This window comes from Mustela erminea, chromosome 7 (genome assembly GCF_009829155.1).
Source record: "Mustela erminea isolate mMusErm1 chromosome 7, mMusErm1.Pri, whole genome shotgun sequence".
Lineage (NCBI taxonomy): Eukaryota > Metazoa > Chordata > Mammalia > Carnivora > Mustelidae > Mustela > Mustela erminea.
Genome location: NC_045620.1, coordinates 60265204 through 60290976, shown reverse-complemented (window position 1 = coordinate 60290976; position 25773 = coordinate 60265204). Strand labels below are relative to the sequence as shown.

The 25773-nt window shown below is 46.2% G+C and overlaps 1 protein-coding gene across 7 annotated transcripts in view; it reads left to right on the top strand.

The window, feature by feature from the left end:
- The window catches only part of NPAS2 (neuronal PAS domain protein 2), a 154053-nt gene that overhangs the window by 4147 nt on the left and 124133 nt on the right, over positions 1-25773 (top strand). For 3 of the 7 annotated variants that reach the window (XM_032351789.1, XM_032351787.1, XM_032351791.1), the window contains exon 1: positions 22813-24084. The exons of 2 other annotated variants lie outside the window; for them this stretch is intronic. In XM_032351789.1, the coding sequence (XP_032207680.1) occupies positions 24080-24084 (5 nt within the window). In that variant the 5' untranslated portion in view covers positions 22813-24079. Of the gene's footprint in view, positions 1-22812; positions 24085-25773 lie in introns of those variants that run through there. 2 more of the 7 variants (XM_032351786.1, XM_032351788.1) reach the window with 2 other exon arrangements.

Below are 25773 nucleotides of genomic sequence, written 5' to 3'. Positions count from 1 at the left end.
CTTATACACTGGTGGGAGAAAAACAGTGTGTTAAAGCAGGTGGAAGGTGCCAAACGTCATGCCTCAAACTTCACAGTGCATGTGATTTCCTGGAGATCTTGTTAAACGTACATGCTGGCTCAGCACGTCCGGGTTAGGACCCAAGATTCTGCATTTCTCACAAGCTACCATGTGCTCCTGATGTTGTAAAACACCAGCAAAGTTCTGGAACACACTTTAATCTAATTCAGCCTATGTTTACTGAGCGCCCAGGTGATAGAAAAATAAAGAACATGGGTCCTCTCTGCCTCCAAAGAGCTGGTGAGATAATAAAGAGAGAAAGATTCTTTCTAGACTGAAAATGAGGTCCTGGACCAGAGAAGGGCCCAGGAAAGGAGATTTTCTGGTCAGGCTTCCACATTGCTGACCTTGACCTCTAATGAGTCATCTTTGAATGGAAAGCTTTGTGATCTGGCAGAAAATAAAATGCAGATCTTGAAATCAGTTAGACTTGAGGTAGCTAGCTGGTAATATTGCTTCCCTGTCACGTTGGAAGGATTACCAGTAAAGGACACATGCTAGGCATAACAAAAGTGATTGTATTCTTGTCCATGAGGAAGAGGGGGCTGGTAGGCAAGAGGAAGAAGAGATTCCTAAAATATTCTCCACGTAGCTCACCAATTAAGAGATTCAATTTTTTTAACCAACAAACCCAGCATGAGCAGCAGAGAACCAGGCTAGGGCTGGAGGGTGGGCAGCTATGGAAGTTCATCAGGTACAAAACGGAATTTTCCAGAGCATGCACATCTCCACTCTTCTGCAGAGCCCTGGCTTCTGGTTAGCTGTGGTGATACCCTTCTAGCAGTAAATTTACCGGAGGCTGTGTTGATCAAGACCAACTGGTGGGGGGCGGTGGCACTAGATGGCTCAGTTGGTTAAGTGTCGTCCTTCCACTTGGGTCATGATCCCAGGGTCCTGGGATCGATCCCCACATCTGGCTCCCTGCTCAGCCAGGCTCCCTGTTCAGCTCTTCCTCTCCCTCTGGGCCCTGCCCCCCACCCCTATCCCTGCTTGTGTTCATTTTCTCTCTATCTCAAATAAATTAAAAAGAAAAAAAAGACCAACTGATGTTCCTCCTTCAAAATATGGTTCAGAGGGAAGGGCAATCACCTTTCCTCTTTGAGGGGCATTAGTGCCTTTCCTGGCAAGGCACTTTTAAGAAAGGATTAAGTGATCAGCCAATCCTTTTCAGTTTGATGAGTTACCTGAAATTAGTGCAGGGTGTGTCAGAATTCATCAGGCAGACTTTTTATACTTTATGCTCTGAGCTGATTGTTTCCTCTTGATGTCTGGGAAAGATGGATGTTCTAAGGCAGTGGTCTCTGTCATCCTGATCTTAGGAGGGATAATCTGGGAATCTGGATGACCCTCAAAATATTTCAGCTTTGCTCTACTTCCGTGTGTGTGCATATATGCACACAAACACATACACATATATACATATGTATGTGTATATGCTAGATATAGATATTAGATATGTAGAGATATGAAATATACACACACACACATATTAGAGTTCCATTTATTATTTGCAAAGGAGATTTTACTGCTATCATTCCCACTCCATGCCTCCCTGCCTAAAATAAACCTTGAAAACCAAAGTTATGCCAAGGGCTGTTTGATATGTGGGGGAAGGAAAAGTAGAGGAAAGATTGGAGCCAAGGCAGGCAGTCCTTGGGAAGTAGAGGGGCAACAAGGGAGGGAAAGAGGGCAAAAAGCATGAGAGCACCCAGAGTGGAGGTCAGAGCAGTGGCAGGGCCAGAGGGCGAGAAGTGGGGAAGCCAGGGACCCAACTTTGTGGACGGCTGCCTTGCGGAAGGCCGGGGGAGAATTTTGTTCCTGGGTCTTTGAGAGTCATCCAGAAATCTAGTAGACCCAAGCCCATCTAAAGAAAGGCAAATGACAGAGCTGAGCAGCCTCATTCTTCCCTCTCCCAAACCAAAAAACAGCACTGCACAATTTCACAAAGGATATTTGGGCCCCTACGGGGAACAGGAAAACATCTTTTAAATTATTATATTTCTGTTATAAAAGTATATGTAATTTTTTGGAAAACAGAAAAAAGTGAAGATCACCTGCAGTCTCAAGGTGAATTTCCTTTTGGTCTTAGATCAATGCATTCACTTTTTTTTTAAATGTTAGATTTTTAAAAAATATAATATAATCTCAGGGTACCCGGCTGGCTCAGTCAGTAAAGCAACTCACTTCTGCTCAGGTCATGATCTCGGGGTCCTGGGATCCCACTGAGCCCCAAGTTGGCTCAGCTCAGCAGGGATTCTGTTTCTCCCTTTCCTCTGGCCCTCCGCACCGCCCCCCCCATGCTCCCCTTCTCAAAGAAAATAAATAAATAAAAAAAAATATTTAAATATAGGTAATCTCGTAAAAGTTTCAAATAATTTAGGACCACCTCTAGTAAAAAGCTCCCCTTCACAGTCTGTCCCTACAAGAGTTGTTCCCCTTTTTGTGCCTGGCAGAAACCTCATTCGTTTGGCTGCAGTATCTACCATGCTCCCCCACATGTCTCAGGGGTAAATCCTGATTGGCCAAGGCTACTGGGGGGGGAGGGGTGCTGTCCTTGCCAGTGATTGGCTCAGTGTGAGCATGTGCACTTCATCTTGGCCAATAAAGCACGAGGGTGGGTCACTGGGAAGCTTCCCTGGTCCTTCCAATGAGATGAGAGGGGGAAGCAGCCCTTTTCTTCTGGCCACACAGTGACTGTAAGTGGGACAGCCCTCAACCACCAGAGCAGGCTAGCCCAGGTCCCAGCTGGCCTGCCAGAGAATGTGAAGGTGAAGAATTGGCCTCCATAGTGCCCTTGATCTTCCGAATTAGCCCGCAAAGAGTCTCTGCTTTGGGATGTTTGGGAGATCCTGAATCCTTCCCGGCCACTGATAGCAGGTTAGGTTAGCTTTGTGTTCACTGTAGCCAAAAGCATCCTAACCGACACACCCTATAGCTCTCCACGCTTCTCAGGAGATGAACCATGGAGGTGTAGTCCGCTAGTCTTTTCCCTGCGCATTTACATATATATCCATATATGTACGTTTTCTTTTTAAACTAACAGAACTTATACCATGCATTTTTACATAGAGACTTTTTTCAGGGTTATTTCTTATAGCTACTTCATTCTTTTTAAAGACTATGTAGTCATACTCGGAAGTATAATTTATTTAACCCACTTTAAACATCTATTGTGCTGTTTCCAGTTCTTACTATTATAATCTATGTTGTCTTAGCTTCTTTATCTGTATATCGTCGGGTACAGTCCAGGTTCTTCTAAGTCAGGGATTACTAGGAGGGGATTCCTGAGTAAAGGGGCATATCTGTTGGATGGCTAGATGCTGCGAAATGGATGACTCTGACCACTGTGTCCGTGCCCCTTCCCACCCACCCAAGTCTCCTGAATCTCTTTTATGCATTTTCACATGATGTCACACCATTTATAGTTTTCTGTTCTGGTTTTCTCCTTAATCTGAACATAGGTATTTCCCCATGTCATTAAATATTCCAGGTAAACATAGTTTTAATGGCTACATGGTAGTTCATGATAATCATTTTTGGAGTGTTCCAGTGGTTTGTGAAGACACAAGAGAGAATATTTGAAGTTGAGAATATTGGAAAACTAAGCAGACATCATCAACCTTGCAATTATCTCAAAAGAGTCCTGAAAATGGTATTAGGAGACATACGCCTTCAGTGATCTGTTTGTAAGAAAACTCTGAGGACATGGCCTTCCACACTCTTCTCATCCAGTCACACAATAGGCTGCCCCAACCGTTTCTAAGAAGCTTTACTCTTTCTGGGACTTGTAGGGTTTATAGTATTCTATATATATTCTCTGAATATACAGGAGTCACTTAAATACTTTGTGAGGGGTGCTTGGGTGGCAAAGCTGGTTAAGCATCCAACTCTTGGTTTCAGCTCAGGCTGTGATCTCAGGGTGGTGAGATTGAGCCCTGCATCAGGCTCTGGGCTCAGCAGGGAGTCCTCTTAAGATTCTCTTTCCCTCTGCCCCTCCAGCTCATGCTCTCTCTCTTTCTCTCTCTAAAATAAATAAATAAATCTTTAGGGGCACCTGGGTGGCTCAGTCAGTTAAGCCACTGCCTTCAGCTCAGGTCATGAACCCAGAGTCTTAGGATCGAGTCCTGTATCAGGCTCCCTGCTCAGTGGGGAGCCTGCTTCTCCCTCCCCTTCTGGCTTGTGCGAGCTCTCTCTCTCTCTTTCTCCCTCTGTCTCGAATAAATAAACAAAATCTTTTAAAGAAATTTTTTTTATTTACTTATTTAACAGAGATCACAAGTAGGCAGAGAGGCAGGCAGAGAGAGAGAGAGGAGGAAGCAGGCTCCCTGATGGGCAGAGAACCCGATGTGGGACTGGATCCCAGGTCCCTGGGATCATGACCTGAGCTGAAAGCAGAGGCTTTAAACCACTGAGCCACCCAGGCGCCCCAACAAAATCTTTTAAAAAATAAATAATATGATCTTTAAAAAAAAAAAATACCTTGTGCATTGCCTGACACATAGCTGACATGTGAGTTTGTTGTAGTCTTTGCAATTCAGAGAAGGAAATCTAATGTTTCCAGGAAGTTCCTGGGAATGGGATAATTCCATTTCCAGTCTGGGGCCTGATCTTCGGTCCTCTCTGTGGGCCTACAGTCCTCTTGGGGTAGTTTCACCAGAAGCCCATTGCAGTGAAATTCAGATTTGTTGTTAGTGCTTAGAAAAGCCCATTATTTTTTTTCCGGTCTAGAACTAGATAACCGATTTTCTACTATTCTGTTTTGTAAGGTTAAAGGGTGTTTGGAAGATCCTGAATCCTTCCTGGCCACTGATAGCAGGTCAAGTTAGCTTTACCATCAGGCAGCATGATAGGAGTACACATCGCAGGGTGTGTGCTAGGGCTGCCTGCTGACACAGTGGGGGCAGGGGGAGCTGGCGAAGTGGTTCCGAGGAGGTGGGTGGGGACAGGAGGTTGCCCCATCAACACTTTCCTCTGTGCTGTCTATGAAAGACATGGCCTGCAGTCACTGCATAAGATGCCTGCTCTTCTGAAGACCACGATCTAATGAAACTGAGGAAAACTTTAAAACCCCAGGTTTGGGGTGGTGGTGGTGGTGGTGGTGGTGGTGGTGGTGTGTGTGTGTGTGTGTGTGTGTGTGTGTGTGTGTGTTTGGGGGGGTGGTGGTGGGGGGGGGTGGTGTGTGTGTGTGTGTGTGTGTGTTTTTTTGGAGTAGGGGCAGGCGTTTCACGAGGAATGTTACCCAGAACGTTCGCTGTGTAGTTCTGGCCTCTCAGTTCATCTCAGGAGCCAAAACAGAGATGGCTGTTGAGCTCACCAAGGCTTTCATGGTCAAGGAGAATTTTACTTTTATGGCTTCTCCTCCCTTTCCCTTCACAGCGATTGTTGGAGAGATGCAGGCACAACAGAGTTGCATGGTGGTTTTGAAGAGGCTTTATGATCTCTCAGGTTAGGGAACTTGATTTTGTTTCTAATCACATGTAGCCCTTGGCTGATAATCATCTCTTGGATTTATGCCTCAGGACAAACTGATTTCGTTAGAGGTAAGGAAGCTCCTTGTTTCAGAGCTGTTTCCGGGACTTTCCCACAACTCTTCCGCTCCTGGCCTCCGTCTCTATCCTGAGTGGTTAGGTGGCCTTGTTCCACCTGGTCCTGAGATCATGGGAACACTTGTCACACTTGCCACACTTGTCACAGAAACATTTCTGGAATTGATGGCTCATGGCCACCCACCAGGTTTACCAACCAAAGGAGCTGGAACTGGGTGTTTGCAGGTGGGGTGCAGGGGAGATACAGCTCATAGGAAACCCTTGGGCTTCTTTACTTTTGTCTGATCAGGAAAGCCACCAGTTTTGGAGGTTATATCTGGGGAAGCACAGAACCCCTCGATTTAGAGTTATTACTCGGCCTTGATGAAAGCAGCCCCCTCCTCTGTATTATACATCCTGTTCTTCCCCTTTCTTTGCTGTCATTCACCACCACCCCCGCCAAGCAACCTGGCTCTTAGCTCCTGGCACCCTGCGTCCCTCTCCTGCTCTCGAGGGAGCCACAGGGGCTGGCCTGGCAGGGGCCCCAGCTGCCACTCTCTGTCGGTCCACTCTTGGTTGGACACAGCCACCAGAATCACTGCTCCTGTCCATATGTGTGTGTGTTATTCTCAGAGCCAGGCTGGGCTTGGGCCGGGGCTGTGAGCTCCGCCCCCCTGCCCCCTGCCCAGTACCCCTGGCACCTCCTGTGGGGCTGGCACCCAGGTGTGTGTACAGGTACACACCATACCTGTTCCGGGCTGCCCCACGACAGATGGGACCCACTCAATAGTGTCTAAGGAAACGGGATGGTGCCCCGCTCCCTCCACAGGGCCTCAGAACATCTTGGGTCTGCCTCCCCACTTGGGGACAGCTCCTCCGGGACCCTGGCCCGTGAGTTCTCTAGAAACCTGCTCCAGACTCTCACCTGGGAGGTTTCCTGGCTGTTTCTGACAGTTGTTTGCTCCTCCTCAACCAGGGCCCCGCTGCAGGGGCCACACAGCTCTGGGGGCGCTATTCATTCCCCAGTGTCCCAGTGTGCCTCCAAAACAGCCGTGCTGAGCGGCCGGGGATGGGGTGGGGCTGGCTCCCATTTGTGCCACACGCATATGGACTCTTGCTCTCTGGGGCATGTGGAGTGATGCGGCAGGAGGAATCTGTGACCCTTCCAACTGTCCAGTGGGCTTCTTCTCTCTTTTATCTCCCAGTGAGTGGGCTAGTGGCAGTCTCTAAGCCTACAACAGGACTGTTGTAGCTAACCTGTTGCAGAGACCTGCACTGGAGACCTGCACTGGCCCCTTGCGGGCAAAGACCCAGGAGAGAGTGGCGGTGCTTCAATTTTTATTTATTTTAATTTTGTTAAAAGATTTTGCTTATTTATTTGAGATAGTGTGTGTGTGAGAAAGAGCACAAGCAGAGAGGAGAGGGAGAGGAAGAAGCAGACTGTCTGCTGAGCAGGGTACCCTGAGATCATGCTTAATTTTTAATTTTAAGATAAAAAAAATTTTAAATTTGAATTTTAAATTAAAAAAAATTTTTTAAAGATTTTATTTATTTATTTAACAGAGATCACAAGTAGGCAGAGAGGCAGGCGGGGTGGGGCGGGGGGGAGGAAGCCAACTTCCTGCTGAGCAGAGAGCCTGATGTGGGGCTTGATCCCATGACCCTGGGATCATGACCTGAGCCAAAGGCAGAGGCTTTAACCCACTGAGCCACACAGGCGCCCCAATTTTAAAAATTTTAAATTTTAATTAAAAAAATTATTTTAATTAAAAACAATTTTTTTACTGTTTTTTTTTTAAGATTTTATTTATTTATTTGACAGACAAGGTCACAGGTAGGCAGAGAGGCAGGCAGAGAGAGAGGAGGAAGCAGGCTCCCCGCTGAGCAGAGAGCCCAATGCGGGGCTCGATCCCAGGACCCTGGGATCATGACCTGAGCTGAGGGCAGAGGCTTAACCCACTGAGCCACACAGGTGCCCCTTAATTTAAAATTTTAAAAGAAAAACAGTTCCTTTTGTGTTCCGGTATCTGTGAGGTTGTGCCATGTTTGCAGGAGCTAGCTGTTCATGTGGCCCGTGGTTTAACCCGTCTGTGTGAAGTCTCCTGTTTCTGTCTTGCCGTGTTTCCAAGTACATAGCTCTGTGAAGCTGCAGAGTCTCATTCCTGTCTGTGCTGCTGTTTGTGCATTAGGATGAACTTACTTGAGGGTCTGTTTGTGTTTTCCAGCAGCTTGTGTTTGACAGCCCTTGTATATATTGTTTGTACGAGCTACCTATAAAAACACTCAGCCTCTCCGCGGCAGCGGCAGCGTTGACCCATGACCTGACCTTAAAGCACAGTGTGTGAGTGGCCGTCCCCATAGGGGCGGGCAGCATCTTAAATGGCTTGATGAAGACAGTTTGTGGCCTGGAGCAGGAAGCGTTGGCTCCCTGTCATGGTCACCATGGCCAAGTGACCTTGGCAAGTCACAGACACCCCAAAACTGAGTCTCTTCATCTGCCAAAGGGAGGTGTTAATACTAAACAGTGAAAAACAAGGGGAGAAAATGTCCATTACAGAGAAAAGTAGTGATGCTATTTTTATCACTCGCTGCTGGGACTAGCTCTTCCCTCAGACTCCCCACACACCACCATTTCCACCAATAAATGCCAGCCTCAAGGTGATTTCTTTTTGAATGAAGTGCTTGCTTTTTTTCCGACAAGGTACACGCTAGCAATTAAAGACACAATATATCCCAGTGTTCTCTTGAAAGCTAACGTCATGGGAAAAAGTGAAATACTCAGACTATAGAAGCCAAACACTTACAATGTCTTGGCAGATGCTGGGGGTTGCACACTTTGCTTTCAAAAGCTTTTGCCATTTTTGAGAACAAAGTAGCCTGATAACCTTTTGTATCTGAAAATTCAGTCTAAATCAAATAGACCTCGCGTATTCCTGTGGATTCTGATGTGCGGGGCCTCCCACCATGATAAGTGTGACATGTGCTATTTCTTATGACCTCTGGTTTTTTCTAACGAGGGTTGGCCTGCAGAATTAGGACTCAGCTCTCGCCACCCTGGAAGGATCCTGTTACTTTCTTCCTATGTCACGGTCCCCTAAGGAACAAGAAACAGCTGTCTTTCAGTGGAAACAGGAGTTTACTCTTTGGATTGGACACACACACACACTCACACTCACACACCCTGATTCTGGCTAATAGGTTGCTTTTGCAATAGAAGGAAAGGATCTACAATGGACTGTGTTTGTGTCCCCCTAAAATTCCCTGATCCCAACGTGATGGTATTAAGAAGTCGGACCTTTGGGAGGTGATTAGGTCATGAGGGTGGAGTCCTCATGGGTAGGAGTAGTGTCCTTAGGAGAAGAGGACAAAGAGCTAGCAAGCCCTGTTTCTGTCATGTGAGGACATAAGAAAAGGCCCACATCTGCAATGAGGAAGAAGACCCTCACTGCGACCGATGGTGCCAGCACCCTGTTCTCTGACTTCCCGCCTCCGGAACCGTGAAAAATAAATGTCTGTTGTTCAAGCCACTCGGTCTATGGTAACTTATTACAGTAGCAGAACAGAGGACCTCAGTGTTCATCCAGAACAGCTTGGCTCGTGTTTTCCAGATGAACATGAGAGGCTCTGAAAGCCAAGTGGCCTTTCCCTGCTCCCAGAACTCGAAGCTCCTGCAGCCAGGCAGGCCCGCTGACCCATTCCAGAAGGTTCAGGGCTTCCCTTTTCTCTGCTGAGACCAGAGCATGTTGCCTCTGAGACTGGAATCCAGCCCCACGGCAAGAATGAGGCTCCCCCTGGCCTTAGCCAGGATTTCAGTGCCCAGAAATCCTGGGAGGGAACACCGCAGTCCAAACAGCCAGCTCCCCCCACCCCACCATTGTCTTATCTCGCTCCATGTTCGGCAAGGCTGCTCTCTGACAGGAGTACAATAAGATAAGGAAACCAGTGTGCTGGGGCGGCCGGGAACAGGGAGAAACAAGCACAAGGCTGGACACAGATTGTCCACTTTCACTTCTGGAACTTACTCATTCTTGTAGGCACTGACATCCGACTTCCTTCCAGATAAACAGAGTAAAAGCACAGCACTCCCTTGTGTCTGTGATGCAGAAGGAAATGCGTATTTGTGTATTTGAACAACTTTGAACAGTGCTTCTCATGCATGGGGTGGGGGCGGGGTCCACAGTGGCACGTTCTCCCTGCAATCCCGTAGTTTTGTCACTACCACTCTGGGGGCATCTCGTTGTCATTTTTCCCTAATAAATTAGGCAGCGTGAACTATCATTAGGTTTAGCCGTCCAGGCGCGGCTGCACTCACCTGGTCATGGTCACGCCCATGAGCTCCTTTGCTTCCACCACAATCTCTCGAGGGAGCACTAGTCGATTCCCATTTTATGTACAAGATACCAGGGCTCAGATATATTAAGTGACGTGCCCGGGAACATTCAGAGCAAGAACTTGAATATAGCCCTTTAAAGAAAGACCAAAAATAGAACAGTCCGTTTTTGTTTACTTTTTCTGAAACTCTCCTTCTAAGAGGATAGGACGTGTACGATGCAAAGCGAGCGTCTTGAACAGGACTTCTGTAGCTTACGCAACTGTCTCGAGCAGGAGATTACTGTGTGGTGGCTGGGTTCGGGCTGCGGTAGAAAGCAACCCCGATTTGGTGTCCGTGTTCAGCCCGGCCCTCGGGAAGTGGAGGCTGGGTGTCAAAGGCCGTAAGGGAGGAAAGCTGGCAGGAAAATCCTTGTCAGGCAAAATCATTGTGCTGTTCCTTGCCATCTCTTTTTTTTTTTTTTTTTAAGATTTTATTTATTTATTTGAAAGACAGAGATCACAAGTAGGCAGAGAGACAGGCAGAGGGAGAGGAAGGGAAGCAGGCTCCCTGCTGAGCAGAGAGCCTGAAGTGGGGCTCAATCCCAGGACCCTGGCACCATGACCTGAGCTGAAGGCAGAGGCTTAACCCACTGAGCCACCCAGGTGCCCCCCCTTGCCATCTCTTAGTAGCTAACCTGATTTTCAGAATTATTTCTTTGGCTGTAATAAGGACTGTTGAATCAGGATACTCCTTACATCTCTCTTATGTTCTCTGGAGGCAGGTATATCTTTCTTCGGCAGAGAGCGACAGAGAAGTCAGCATGAAAAGGTGGGGGCCACCATAGACCCCATTTGTGAGACACCATTTCAGCTGAGTGTCATCAGCCCCAGGGCTTAGAAAACCAGCAGCTGACTGGTTTATGAGGAGCCTCTCAGAAGTTATCACCTGAAGTGCGTTTTCCCACCTTCATCCCCTGCCCACGCAAGTGCAAACCTCTGCACTCGGTATTCATTAAGGAAAAATCCATGCAGGCAAGATATTGAGAGTTTTGAATAAGGGGGTCTGACTCCCGGGGAGATATCTGCCCACCCCCTTCCCCCTACTAGCTTTGGACTGCTGTGGGCCAAAGTGCTGGGCTCGTCTTGGGGGTGAGGCCCTGAGGAGCCCTGTTAGATCACTTATCTTTGTCTGTCTCCCTGCACCCACCACTGATGAAAATGGAAGCAGAGCCCCAAATGACCATCAGTAAGGGAATTCGGTCTGTCCCGTGACTGGCATACACAGGTGCGTGGACACAGAACCCCTTGGCTCGGGTTTGTACCACACCCACACCGAAGAGGCAGGAGGATTAGCCATCCAGCACCTTCTCAGAATGTGTGTGTTACGCTGACCCAGTGAATCTTTTTTCTTTTTTCTCTCCAGAATCCTTGAATAACATCTATCTTAATTATTCTGGGCTGTATCTTGCTTCACTGAAGAAACTGCTTTGGGACGATTTTCCAGCTATAGCTTACAGTTGTGCCCTGGGCCATGATAAGGAGGGATAGAGAGGTTGCGATCCCTTGTTTTCATGGCCGACTGTGTATTAATATGAGCAGGAATTAACTATGATTTAAGGGCCACTTGAATTCTGATTGTGTGGGTAGGCTAGCCCACGTGAATTCCCTTCGTCATCCATTCCCCACAGGCAGAATCAGCATCTCAGTTTCAACGTCTCCCTGGTTCTTCAGTGTTGTACTTCATTCCTAGCATGAAGGCACATCCTTGGGCCACAGGAGCAGGGCCTAGGAGAGGGGTCTGCAGAGCATGGGAGGTATGGTGTCCCCCAGCTTTCTCAGATAGGGAAAAGTGTGTTTGGAAATGGGGACGAAGTTTGGAAAGATGTAGAGGCGAGGTCTGTAAATTGTGAAATGTGGTCCTCCTCTTAGTTCTCAGGCAGACTTTTCAGGATCCAGAATTAAAAACAACAGCGCCTTTTGAGCACTGGTGGCGGCCCTTGTATGGCTGATTCTAGTAAATTCTGATGCTCGCAGACACCGGAGTCATTCAGCTCTCCTCCCCACCCCCCACTTCCAGGGCTTAGTAGTGTTCTTGGGCAAACCTCATATCCCATAATTTTTTCCAACCAATGTAGAAGCCTGAATTCCCTTGAATTCAGAGAGAGGAAATAATTGATTCTGATAACTTGGGCCCAAGGTGGATCTCTTTTATATTCTCTCTCAAAGCTAGGCTATAAAATGCCATATTTACCCCAATGTCCTATTCTCTTTATTATACCTAACTACAGATTACCTTTCTTCAGATAAACAGTTTACGTTTTGCTTTTGCAGTTTCCTCTTTTGGTTAACTATCAAGAAACTTCTGGGAACTATTTGGGGTTAGCTTCCAATCTGATTGAAGACAGACACTGTCATCCTGGGCTTTGATTCTTAAGACCAAGTCTCTCCAGGATGTGTCCTCTAGGAGAGAGTCATGGCTGTGGAGCTGGAAGAGACTCAGTCGGGCCACCAGGGCCATCATTTTTCAGAAGAGGAGACTGAGGCTGGGGTCTGGCAGTGGCAGAGCTGGGCCCAGAAACAGGTCTTAAGCCTCTGGGCACGAGGTCATCACGCACCCTCCCCTGTGCCTCCCCTTATATTTCAATGAGGTGCTGGTCATTTCACAAACAGGAGCAGGATTGTAGTTGTGAATTAAAAGACAAATACTGAGTATTGAAGTCCCCAGATCGCCACCCTTGGCTTAGCTTATTTTTAGGATTTCCGTAAGGTATAACAATAAACATTTAAAATTTGCTTTTCATGGTTGTAGGCAATGATTTCACTTCTTTTCCTTAAAGATGAATTTCCATAGTCACTGGATTGAGATGGAGAGACCAGTGGCACCAGGACCAGGAGACCCTTGGTTGAGCCCCTTTCAGCCACGGGGAAGTACTTCATTTCTCTGTGTCCTCTGAGAAATTGAGAATACAAGCCCACCTTCCAAAGGCATTTGTGTGATGATCAAGTGAGATCATTGAGGGTGAACATATTCTGAAAATTATTAGTGCCTGAGAAGTGTAAGAGGACAAGTGACAAATGACAGTCTCATTCCATTTTAATTTAAAAAAATAGGTAAATGAAAGGACCGATCTATCTGTCAAAACATAAGAACACAATGCTTACACAGGGGCTCAGAGTTAGGCTCCTGCTGTATTCCTTCCCAACTGTACCGCTCAGGAAAGCTGCTGAAACCTAGAACCTCCTCATCCTCCCATGAGCTAGGGGTCTGGTAGTGGCTGCTTCATGCTGTTGGTCTGAGGATTCACTGGCATAGTCTGTGTGAAGCCCCTAAGATTGTGCCTGATACTCAGTAAACAAGTGGTGCCTACTGCTTGTCACTGTTGTTTTCTTCAGTGAACATTTATGTTCATGCCAATTATACCTAAGAAAATTGTGGAGAAAGTGTTAAAAGAGAAAGAAGCAAACATATCCCTGGGCGGCTGGGATCTTGCTATAGGGCTGTATAGGAGAATGACCAGGACCAGTGGCTGGCTGATCTGTCCATTGACTAAGGGTTGGAACATTCCATAGCCAGACCGATCCTGCAGAAACACACATACACACACATAATTAAGCCCCAGGTGCCAGGGAGACTGGAGTGCTATCTCCCTAGGTATTTTACCTTCCAAAGGGACAAAGCCCAGACCTTAGAGAACTCTCTAGGTCATAAAAGCCCAGACACGAGGGACTCTCTGACTCCTGGGGTGATTTTACATTCAGAATGTCAAGGTAGGAACCCAAGGTCCTTTCTATCTCATCTCCAAGGAGCAAAGGTGTCTCTTTCTCCTTTCTGGACACGCAGAGAGAGAGGCAGCTGCTTCTCCCCTGTGCATAAGCAGAGAACATCCTCTGTCTTCCAGCCCTCATCTCTGGGGTTCAGCCAGCACGCGCGTAGAGTGCCTCCATAGGCTCTCGTCACCTTGCCTGGGGTCTAGGGGTGGGCACCGATGCTGCAGCGTCCCTGGCTGTTGGTCTGGTTGTGAGTGTCCCTACAGAGCCATCTCATGTTTCTGCAATATCCACATACATGAAGTACATAACTGTGCCAGCGGGCAGCATCTCAGACCCTGGATGGTTTCACAAACAAGCCACATAACTGGGCACATCACTGTGCCCAGAGAAACCTATGTCCTGTCTCTGAGACATGTTTAAGGACAGCACAGCCCACAGGGGACATGAGCAGGACCAGGAAGCTGCGGGCGGCCTCTTGCAGTGTCCCTTCTTTAAGCAAAGACACCCCCCCACTGGTACATGAATAAGCTGCCATTTTTTACAAATTGTAGCTGGATCCTTTTACAGAAGAGTACAGTCCTAATGAAAGGACTCTGTCCCAAGCTATTCCTGGAAGAAGTGGAGAATGCTGGCATCTCCTGGCGTTTCCGCTTCTGATCAGCCTCATCTGGGAATTTAATCCATTTTCTGATCAAAGTCCAAAGTCTCTGTTTTGTTCGAGCTTTAATCGTTGGCTGTAAAGACTCCTTGCTATTGCACACACACACATTAAAATCGGGTTACAGCCAAACAGTGATTTGGTTCTGAGGCCTGGGGCATTGGGTAGGAAAAACACATTAGATAAATAGACAATCATACCTTCATTATGGGAAGGGACTCCCATATTTCAGCTACCAGTTAACAACGTTTTCAGCATGTGGGGAATATTTTATTCTACACGCTGAATTTTCTATAGGCTGAAGGCTATGTGTGAATGGTTGAAATGGCCCCAACCCGTGTTTTCTCTCATTTATTTTTAACACTCAGTGACGCAAAAGAAGAAAAATGCTTTAAATTCAGATGCTTTCCAAACTCCAGTATGAACTTTCTGTGATTAAAAAAAAAAAAAAAAAGCTTCCCTTTCTTTAAGGAAGCAGATAATATATTTGTGAGGCCGGCTGAAGAATCCCTTTATAAAGGAAAGTGGCTGAGGCTTGGGAAGGACTTACGTATGAGGAAGCCCGCTCAGGACTTCCTTTACCTTACCCATCAGTAAATTGTTCGGATGGGTTGAAAGATGGGAATTGCTTTGTGACATCCCATACTAGACCGAAGCAATTCGAGCCCCACTGTGTCCTGGGATGCCACTGAGGGCCAGATTCTGAGCTGGTGCTTGGAGGGGCTCCGGGGCCTTTGGCTCAGGATGTTTAGAGGTTCAGGGGCTCAAATCAGCCAGCAGTTTGATGACTCTCCTTAACCATGTATTTCATACTCAGAGCATCAGTTTTCAGAGAATTAGAAGAAATAAGGATACATAAACTCTACTGAAAGGTTCACCTTTCTTTCTCCTGGCAACACAGAGGAACCTGTGATTATGAAATGATTTCGTATCATTCCCCTTGACTTTACAGGTGTCGAAAATGTAGGGTAGAAGGCTGACATGCGTAGGTCCAAGGGTGCATTTTGAAACTAATCCTTCATAATGCATTGCCTTTCCAATGAACTGTTAGGTTGATGAGTGTAGGGGGCCGTTTCTGGTTGTTTTCATTCTGGATCAGGGAGTAGTCACTACTGATGCTGTCCAGGGAAGTCATGTATACGAACTGAAAGTAAGAAGAATGTCTTGTGGTTGTGCATATTGGTTTCGTGTAGGTCTAACATTTTCCCCAGAGCAGTCGTTGACCCTTTCATCAAAATGAATTTTCCTCTGGCTACTCTGGCTCAGGAAGGAGATAGACAGGTGAGGATGAGGAAGGCATGAGCAACACAGGACCGTGGAAATACATGAGAGCCAGCCAGACGAGATCCAGCAAACGCTGTTTCTGCAGAGCTGACTAGAACAAGGGCGTCGGCCACCCTCTTTTGCATTTTGGCAGAGACTCAGGGGCAGGCAGAGGACAGGGGAAAGTCTAGAGTGGGGGCAGGGAAGGCCCCCTGTGTGCCCTGATGGGAGGCTGTAGGCATGGGGAAGCTGGAGGTGGGCTCCAGAAGGTGATCCATTAAGGGTCTGGTAGTTCCGTAGGTGGGAGTGGGGGATGTTGGGAGTCAGGGAAGTTATTCATTTTTACTCAAGTCCTGGCCATTTGGGGCTGATCATTACAGAGGCTGTTGGTTGGCATTTTGGATTATGGCTAGTGGAGGTGGCCTGACTTCCTGCAGGAGTGACGTGGAGGTTGCAGGCTGGCTTCCTGGGCTGGGGACTGGAGATAGCACTGGGTTTCCTGGCCAGGTTGCTGCAGGGTCGGGGGTCAGAGTTCTGTTTCTATATGGTCTGGCCATTGTTTGTTTGTATACTTAGGATCTCAGGACCAACATGGTGCTGGCTGGGAATAAACAACTGACCAGCACCGGTTAGCCTGGGAGCTCCTTAGGCTGTGTAGCTCCCGGGCAGATAGTGGGCACTGAGAGTGGTCCAGTGTTCACCAGCAGGGCCCTCCTTGCAACCGTCCATTATCAGCTGCACACTTGGTCATGAGGCACATGGACACCAAAGTGTTTGCGTGTTTGCGTGCAGAGAGCTCCCGACTGCCATCCTTAAACTCGGACTTCACGTTAGTGAACCACTGGTCTGAGGGCCATACTGTTTTATTGGGTAGGAAAGCCCCATCCTGGTTTTTAATAGTGACTGGCTGTCTTCATCATCCGAAGACTCCCTACAGTGGAAGATTCTCGTCTGTCTTGCTTCACCCCTGCTCTCGGCCTCGACATGACAGAGGTTTTCTGGCCAGGAATGAAGTCTTCCCAATCGCTCTGATAATGTCCTTCTTTAGTCATTTTCTTGACACCAATCGGAAGTTCAATGTCATGGCCTCCCTGTCCTGGGCACTGTGTCCGGCCTGAGGCCAGTGGAGGCCATGGCCAAATGGCTTAGCAGTGTTTGTACCAGCCCTAGTGCCCGTCACTGTGGTCCCGACAGTGCCCCCAGGTGTTCTTCTGAAGGGGGTCCCTCTGCCTCCCTGTTTATTGTTTGTGTGTTTATTGTGTGTTTAACATCATTGGTAGTCAAAGGGGACATTAGAATCCTTCTTTTCTAGAATTCAAGAATAAAGTTTTCAGAGTTTAAAACATTAAGTTTTACACAAAATGTGTCTAAAGTATCTAAGTTTATAAATAAACTCTAAAAATATTATGTAGGGTTTTGAAAGACATCTGCAAGTTTTGAAGACGGGATGGTTTTAAACAGGCATTTCTTCTCTTGCCTTTGTGTGTGTTTGTACTTTTAAATTAAATGACATCCTCTGAGTGTAGGAGTTAAGTCAAAGCTGTCAAGATTTTTTTTTTCCATCCTAATAACAACCCTTGTGCCATTGACTACCAAGAATAACAATGAGCCTTTTTTTTAAGCTAAAAAAGAGTATTTATTTTCATCACCGAAAGGACAATTATTCATGTCCTTAAGTTATTTAAGGTATTTTTATGAATTCTACGAATACGTCATTTTGAAGTTCAACCACACAAAATAAAAATTCCTTGTTCACAGGCCCTCCACCTGAAATATTTGGGTCGGTGGGTCTTGGCCTTTCAATAATAATTGCTAACACTTAGGGAGGACTTTGATGTGCCTTCTGCTGTTGGAAATGCAGTGACTATCTTAACCCATCTGCTCTGCTCTTTATCCTCACTTTATAGCTTGCAAACTGAGACCCAGAGAGGTTCAGTCCCTTGCTCAAGGTCACATAGCCACAATTTGGACGTGGACCATCAGACCATTGATCCTGGGAGGGACCACTTGCATGCTGTTGAAGCATCTCCCTGGTTTCCTCCTAAAACATAAGCTTAGACAGAAGAAAACACATTTACTCTATGTTTATATCTCAGAACCCTTTGTACTTTTGGAGTGTAAGACATAATAATGGTCATTAGTCTCTTCCCTTGAACTTGGCCCGAGCTGCTGCTAATGTGCTACCCATAGGCGAGTTCAAGGAAAGACAGGAAGAATGATGTGAAATGAAAGAAAGAAAGAAAGAAAGAAAGAAAGAAAGAAAGAAAGAAAGAAAGAAAGAAAGAAAGAAAAAAGAGAAGAAAAGAAAAGAAAAATGAGGAGGTTGGTGGTAGAAGTATTTTATGATTATCTTCTGATCTCATTTGTTGTTGATGATCTTTTGATTAAATCGGTTTTAGCAGACATTTTTTGTTTACTGCAATGAAATATTTAACACCCCACTGTCCACTGTCCACTGAACTGTCCACTGAAAGATGGCTACAATGGCCAGGTTCATGTTGTATATATTTTACTGATCAATCAATAGGAAGAAAAAAATGTTCAAATCCAAGGAGCTGATGAGTAACTCCTCAGCAAGGTATGATGCCCTCAGGAGGCATGGGTTGCTTTGGCTGAAACATAGTGAGACTTTCCCGAACGCGTTCACATTCTGCATTCATCTCACAAGGAATCAGAAGGCCTCAGCAGGATATGAAGACCTTCAGAAAGAAGCCAAGAATAGTGTAGAAGTGCCTCCTTTTCGGGCAAGAAGTGGCTGATGTAGTGACTTCAAGGACCACTTTGGTTCCTGCTGTGTTTGGGGAGTGATACCCACAGATAAAAACACTGTGAAGATGGGCCCTCCTGTGCTGGAGAGGAGAAAACAAAGGATTGATGAAGAAGGGGAGTCCCTGGCACATATTTTTAAATTTGATGGATCTAGTCTCTTACAGAAGCGAATGTCTTCGAGGACTTTCTCTGGCAAGGGGGAAGCACAAGCCCAGAGAGAAGAATGCACAGGACTGAGGGCTCAGATGCCTGACTGGGCCCAGGAGGATTCAGCCTCAGCCACGTTCACGTTTTTAGGAGGATTGTTATGGATTTTGCGAGAGCCCTGATTACAAAGTCCTGTGGGTTCTTGATGGTCTGCTTTATCCCTATTTTTTTGTTTCTTAAGCCTTGTTTTTTTTAGGATGTAATTTTTGAGGATTTTATAATGTTCTAGAAGAAATGTCTGCATCATACTTGGAAGGGTAATGTCCTGAGAAGTTCTTATAGGAACAGGAACAGGTCAAGGTCTGGATCAGAACTTGAGTTTTTGCCACTTTGGGCTCCAAGGGAAGTCACAAAGGATCTCAAGAAGGAAGAGATGGACAGTCAAAAGAGAATTCACAGAGCCTCAGATGCCCTACATAGTGTGGCATAGAGCTAAGCTAGGTCATGGTAAAACAGTCACCTCTTGGCCTAGAGCATACACTGTTTCTCTGAAGCATCCTATTGAATGACAGGAATATACACATGCCATCTCAGGTGGGAAAGTGATCTTTTGCTTAAATGTGTAGGTGTTTAAGAGGTTACCTGCATAATCAGAAAATAGGGGGCCAGAGATACCTAAAGAGGACATTTCTCTCTAGTCAGAGACTAGATAGATCTAGAGCTGGAAATTATTTTAGATTTGACATTTACGTTGTCAAGAAACTTTCCCATATGTCCAACAAGACTTTCTATTTAATTTCAGACTGGTAAAAATAATTCTATTTGAGGGAAAAGCTTGTTGTTATTGTTTGTCCCAAATTGCCCTGACACCTGTTCTCTGCCTTGAGCTGCCTCACCATGAGCCCCAAGTGCCCTGCTTTAGGGTAGAGCCAGTGTATGGCTGGGACACATCAGTACACAGGGCCCACTGTGGCATGTCACCTGACAACATTGTCCATACATCAATCTCAGGACCATGGGATTCCCATATGTTTGAATCTAGGTTAACCTGAGTTTAGAGACTCACTGGGGTGAAGAAGATAGTCAGTTTCCTTCCCCAAGTACTGCTCCATGAGCAAGATGCACTTTTTCCAAATGATTCTTCTAGAAGCATTCATTTTAGCTAATGTGGCACCTCAGCCTAAAGTCAGTTCCCCTTTCTCAGGTTTGGTTGGTAGTTGAGTATAGGACTAAAAGTAGTTAAGGGACCCTAAACCGTGTCTTCAAATAAACTGTCACCTCCCTGCTTAATTATGACCACTAATAAATCCTGGAAAGGAGAGGATGGTGGCAGCAGGCCCAAGGGTGGGCATAGTTGCCAGCAGAGGCCAGCTGTGAATTCCAGCTCCATTGCCCATTAGCTACAGGAATTTGGGCAGTAGGTGTCATGACCCTTGGCTTCAGTTTGTTTTCTCACAGAGACTGAAATATAGATGTTCCCTACGGTCCCTTCAGCTCTAAAATTTCTGCTTCAACTATATTCAGATCGCAACATTATTATAAAGTTATTATGAATGTGACTTTATCGTATTTACAAAAAGCTATGTTTCCTAATCATCAGTAGAAAGAAATTAAAATTGTTGAATTCTCTTTCTTTAATATTTTATTTATTTATTTGAGAGAGAGAGAGAGTGAGAGAGCATGAGCAGGGGTCAGTGGGGGAGAGGCAAAGAGAGAAGCAGACTCATTGTGGAGCAGGGAGTCCAATGCAGAGCTCAGTCCCAGGATGCTGAGATCATGACTTGGGCCAAAGGCAGATGCTAACCAGCTGAGCCACCCAGGTGCCCCTAAAATTGTTGAACTTTTAACTTTGCTCTAAAGCCATGTTGTGGAAGTTTTCAGGTACCAGGAGTTTTTTCAAGGCTAAATTTTGTGGAAAAGAGGTTTTGAAAGACTGGAGACAGGTAGGAGGGAAAGAGAGGGAATATGGCCCCACTATGTAAGAGGCCCCACTATCTGTAAGAATTTGATGTAAGCTAAAAGAGGCCCCACGAGTTGGTGACAGAGGGGGAAATTACACTGTAATGTTAGGGAAGGTAGTTAGTCATTTTAAAAAACAAAAATCTAAAATTTCACATCTTCACTTTACCCTAGATAGCCAACTTGAATTCCAGATAGATTTAACAGTGATTTTTTTTTTAAGTAGGAGAAAATAGAAAAAGAAACATTTGTGAAACTTAAGTAAAGAATTTTCTATAGAAGAACAAAAAGAAGTTGCAAAATAAAATATTGACAGATTTGATTTAAACTTCTGTGCTTCATAAAACGGCAACCAAAATGTAAAGACAGTTCACCTGGAGAGGACACTTGCTGAAAAGAATGAAATCTTCAGTGTAAGGGAAATTCTAGAAACAGACTTTATACCTAAGACTATAATCCAGAATTTCTCTGATTCTGGCCCAAGAATCACTTGCATCAGAATTAGCTAAAACGATAGATCCCCCCTCCCCCCAACTGGATGTTTCCGCCCATTCTTCAGCACGCTGAGATTGAAATAATCCATTGCCCTCACTCTGGCAGAGTCCATTCCTTCCTGTGAAGGCACAGAAGAGGAATGACATATGGTTAACAGGAAAATGGTTGGTCTCTTGAGAAGTCGAGGAAGTGCAAATAGAAATGATGAGATCATTTTTCATTAATCAAGTTATCTTAAAAAAAATCATAAATGGTCACTCTTAGGGGTGTGAGACGTGCTTTCCATGGCATTTATGGTGTTGTGTATGAGGAAAGCCATCTGCAGGACATGTCAAGAGCCCTTTACATCTTCGTGCTCAGATGTGAGCATATGAGCGCCATAATTCTACTTCCGGGACCTCCCCTAAGGGAGTAACCCCAACTGCTCACCACAGTGTTGTTTACAGCAGCAAAAAGTTGGAAACGGCAATGTCTGAAAAGCTTGGTGTGGTCGAATCAACCCTGAGCGGCCACTGGCTGGAATAATTACAGCTATTAAAAGTACTATTTCTGGAGACTACAGAGTAACACAGGAAAATGCATGTAACATTCAGTGAAAGAAGGACCATACGAAGTTAAATCTGCAGCATGATCTCAACTGTGTAAAAGGCACCTGTACTTAGGAAAGGAAATGCAAAATGTCAGGGGTGGTTGCCTTTGGGTCATAAGTCCATGGAGGATTTGAAAGGTTTTTATTTTAAAAAAAAATTTTTTTTAACTTTTCTGGGTCCTCCAGGTTTTTGAATGACTAAGTATTCTAACTTATATGGGGGGAGGTGGGAGCATACTCAAAGATGGTCTTCAGTCTTCAGTCCTGCTGCAGGTGGGCTCTGGGGAAGGAGGCGCAGGGAGTCCCACATTATCTCAGGTGTGCTGGCTGGGTAGGTACAGTTGTGCTCCCATTTCAAAGATAAGGCCCTGAGACTTGGGCAGGGTGGCTGACTTGCCTTAGGTTCCTCAGCAAGTAACATTTTTTGGGAACCCCAGGGAATGATGACCACGCCATTTTGAGGCAAGAATTTTCCCCATGGGACTCTACCCACCAGTCTTAGAATATGGCTTAATTTGACAGATATTTGCAACTTCCAGGGACTTAGGGTGACCCATTCAGACCCATAAGCCTGTCCTGTTGAAGTAGGGAAGAAGGGACAGTGTGATGGGGCAGTTTGAGGAAGGCACCCAACCTGGTGTGGCTGTGGAGAGATGGGAGGGGCTGCCCCCTCCCTGACAGCTCCCCACTCTTTGCGGCTAAAGGACGATAATATCCAAGTAGAAGAGCAGACCTCTATGGTTGGCTCTCTCTAGAAGTGTCAGACCTGATGGGCTCGTGCTAGTTCTCTGGCAAGGGAGTTCATTCAGTGGGTAAAACAAAACAAAACAAAACAAAACAAAACAAAAAAAACAACAAAAAGCCCACTAATGTCTCTATATGAATTTCACTCATTATTTTTCCATATCACTTAAAACATTAAGCACACTGAAGCATTAATTAACGTGCTGAACTTCCTGAGAGGAGCAAAAATCATTTGAGCTGTGAATTTTAATTACCTATCTTGTAAACTCCTTTGAGGTAAAGAAGCCCTGTCTCCTTCCCAGAACATCGACTTTCAAGGGGACTCCTTGATTTCATAAGACTATCCATCAGAACTACAGCAAGTGAACTGTTGTTCACTAGTTGTTAAGCCTCTGCCTTTGGCTCAGGTCATGATCCCAGGCTCCTGGGATCGAGTCCCACATTAGGCTCCCTACTCTGCAGGAGGTCTGCTTCTCCCTCTCCCACTCCCCCTGCTTGTGTTCCCTCTCTCAGATGTAAATTTAAATTTACATTTATCAGAATTCTCTCAGTCGGTCATCCTCTGTGATAGGGTCTAGACACGTTGGGCTTTATTTACACAGTCCTCCACAGGGTAGCTCACCAGGGCTCTAAGTGGCTATGTCCTGGGTGACCATGTGTGCTGTCATGCCGGGAATATCCGTGCAGATCCCACGCAGAGGCAGAGGACATGATTGTCATCTTTGTGTTTATAACCTCAGGCCTGGAACAGTGTCCTTTTGTGCTCAGTTGCTTCTAAAAGGTCAGTGCTTCCGAATAGGCCTTTCATACATTTCAGAAGGAGGCCAGGGAGACCCCATAGTGCCAAGACAAATTCGTGGTACCGTTCTGCTTCTCAAGGCAGCATGTGTGAGAGGGAAAATGAAATAAGACAGTAGTCATGTGGGAAGAACAAAAGGGAACAAGCTCACCTTTCTGGCACGCATCTTTCCACTGGATGGAGGTGTGAGGGCAAAGGTCGGAAAGGCAAGCGGTGACCTGCGGAGGGAACAGGAGATAACGCAGCACTGAGGAAATGTAAAAGCTGTAAGTCCTGCCTTTTGAGGCTGGTCAGTGGGCCCTCTGTGGCCCGGGCTGCTGTCTCAGAGACAGCCCGGTGGCATGTTGTAGGAGATTGTGGCAAAGGGCCAGGTGTGTTGCTTGGCCCAAATCATGACTTGCCTAACGAGAGTGGCTAAAACACAACTCGAATTAGCCTGAGCAAATGAGAGAACGTGCTAGGAGGCTAGAGTAGGTGCAGAATACAGGGAGGAGAGACCCACGCTGGGGCCTCAGGGCTTGGGACTAGGGTCGACCTTGGCAGCTTCATGGTCCCATCCTGAGATAGTGTCTCCCTGTGATGGGAAGAGCCCCCACATCACACCCTAGCACCCCGAGGAGACAGAGAAAGCCTTTCTCTCTGGCTTCTGTAGTCCAGTCCTGGGGCAAGATTCAGATTGGCCTTGGTTGGTCACATGCTGTCCTCCTAGGCTACTGCAGTGGCTTAAATTATATTTGGAAAGCCAGGGTCTTGTGCTCTCGCTGGGAGTCAGTGACAGGTACTGTGAGGGACAGCTGTACTAAAACACTGTGACAGGAACCCAAAGGAAGTAAGAGCCGGCTGGAAGAATGGAAACCCACAAAGAGGGGCACTGCAGACCGGCTGCGTCCTTGGTGATCATCATTGTGAGGATGTTCACTCATCAGTCCTTCCAGACCCCTGCCGAAGAGGTGTGGCCCTTGGCCGCCTGGGGCTTTTGAGCCCCCAAAATGGGGTGAGTCCAAACTCATGTGTGCTATGACTAGGTTTCAAGACTTACTGGGGGAAAAAATGTAAATTATGCTATGAATAATTTTTTAAAAATTTATTACATATTGAAATGATATTTTGTACATGTCAGGTTCAACGACCTCTATTGTCAGAATTACTTTTATCGTTTTACTTCTCTTAATGTAGCTTCTAGACATGTAACATAACATATGTGGCTTGCATTTTATTTCTCTTGATGGCACTATTGTAGGCTGTGATATTTCTATCTTGGGGTATTTGAGTAGCAGGATACCAGTTAATCCTCAAGTGTATTAGCCAGTGGGTCATGGACATTCATTTTCCTTGAAACGGTCTCCTGAAACTTTAGTGTGTGTTCCCTGTTTGAATGTGGAGGGACTTCAGTGACTAGGTCATTATTTGCCCTTCGTAATTTTGAGAAAGAAGTTTAGTCTGTCTAGAAAAGCCCAGTCTGGGGGCACCTGGGTGGCTCAGTGGGTTAAAGCCTTTACCTTCAGCTCAGGTCATGATCCCAGAGTCCTGGGATCGAGCCCTGCATCAGGCTCCCTGCTCAGCGAGGAGCCTGCTTCCCCTTTTCTCTCTGCCTGCCTCTCTGCCTTCTTGTGATGTCTGTCAAATAAACAAATCAAATCTTTTTAAAAAGAAAGAAAGAAAGGCCCAGTCTGTCTTACCAAGCAAGACCTAGACTGTGGCCCAGACTCACCCAGATAGAACCACATCAGGTTCAGGGCAATAACAGTGACTGACAGATGTCATAGTTTATGTTCAGAATCTCATTCTTGGATCCCATCAGTGAAGGTTCTCAAGTCTCCCTTAAACCACCAGCATTCTGGGACGCCTGGGTGGCTCAGTCAATTAAGCGTCTGCCTTTGGCTCAGGTCATGATCCCAGGGTCCTGCTTCTCCCTCTCCGCCCTGCTCTTGTTCTCTCTTGCCATCTCTGTCGCGCACTCTCTCTTTCTCTCTTTCAAATAAACAAATAAATATTAAAAAAACAACAACAACAAAAAAAAAAAAACAAAACCCACCAGCATTCTGAATTACTTTGTTTCAGCTCTTACAAATTATTTTTATACCCCGGTGTTGACTCACCAAGCATTTAGTCTGCAACCCAGATATGAGAAAACATTTCAGAGCTTAATCAAAATGGGAGCTCTCTGCCTGCTTACAGGTCTCACTCCTGCCCCCTCCCATTCATCTGTTCTTCCATCCCTTCATTCAACTAGTGGTTACAGCCTCTGGTATGAGCTACTGACTGGGCTGGGTCCTGGGAATGCAACAGTGAGATGGCCAGGGGCTGTTCCCCAAACTGGTGGGTCTTCTACCAGCTTCTGCTCGCCTGCATGTCTGGTGTATCAGTGGCTCTAAACCAGTGTTCCCCAAAACTCTTGCAGGAAGAGCACGATGCCTCGTATGGAGAGTCTCGGGATAGGCAGCCAGAATGGAGGGGTTGAGGACACCGGCAGAGGCCCGTGCAACTCCCCTCTTAAAGGCCTCCTCTGAAAAACCCTGTTTAAATCACCCAATCATGTTCTCCAAACATGTTTGAGTTATTATGTCTTCCAGTAATACATTTTGGTTAGCTGGATTAGCGCTAAGATCCCTACTTAGTCAAGCAAAATTAAGGAGCTTTTCCTGCAATTGACATGTTGAGAGAAATACATCCAAAACCAAAC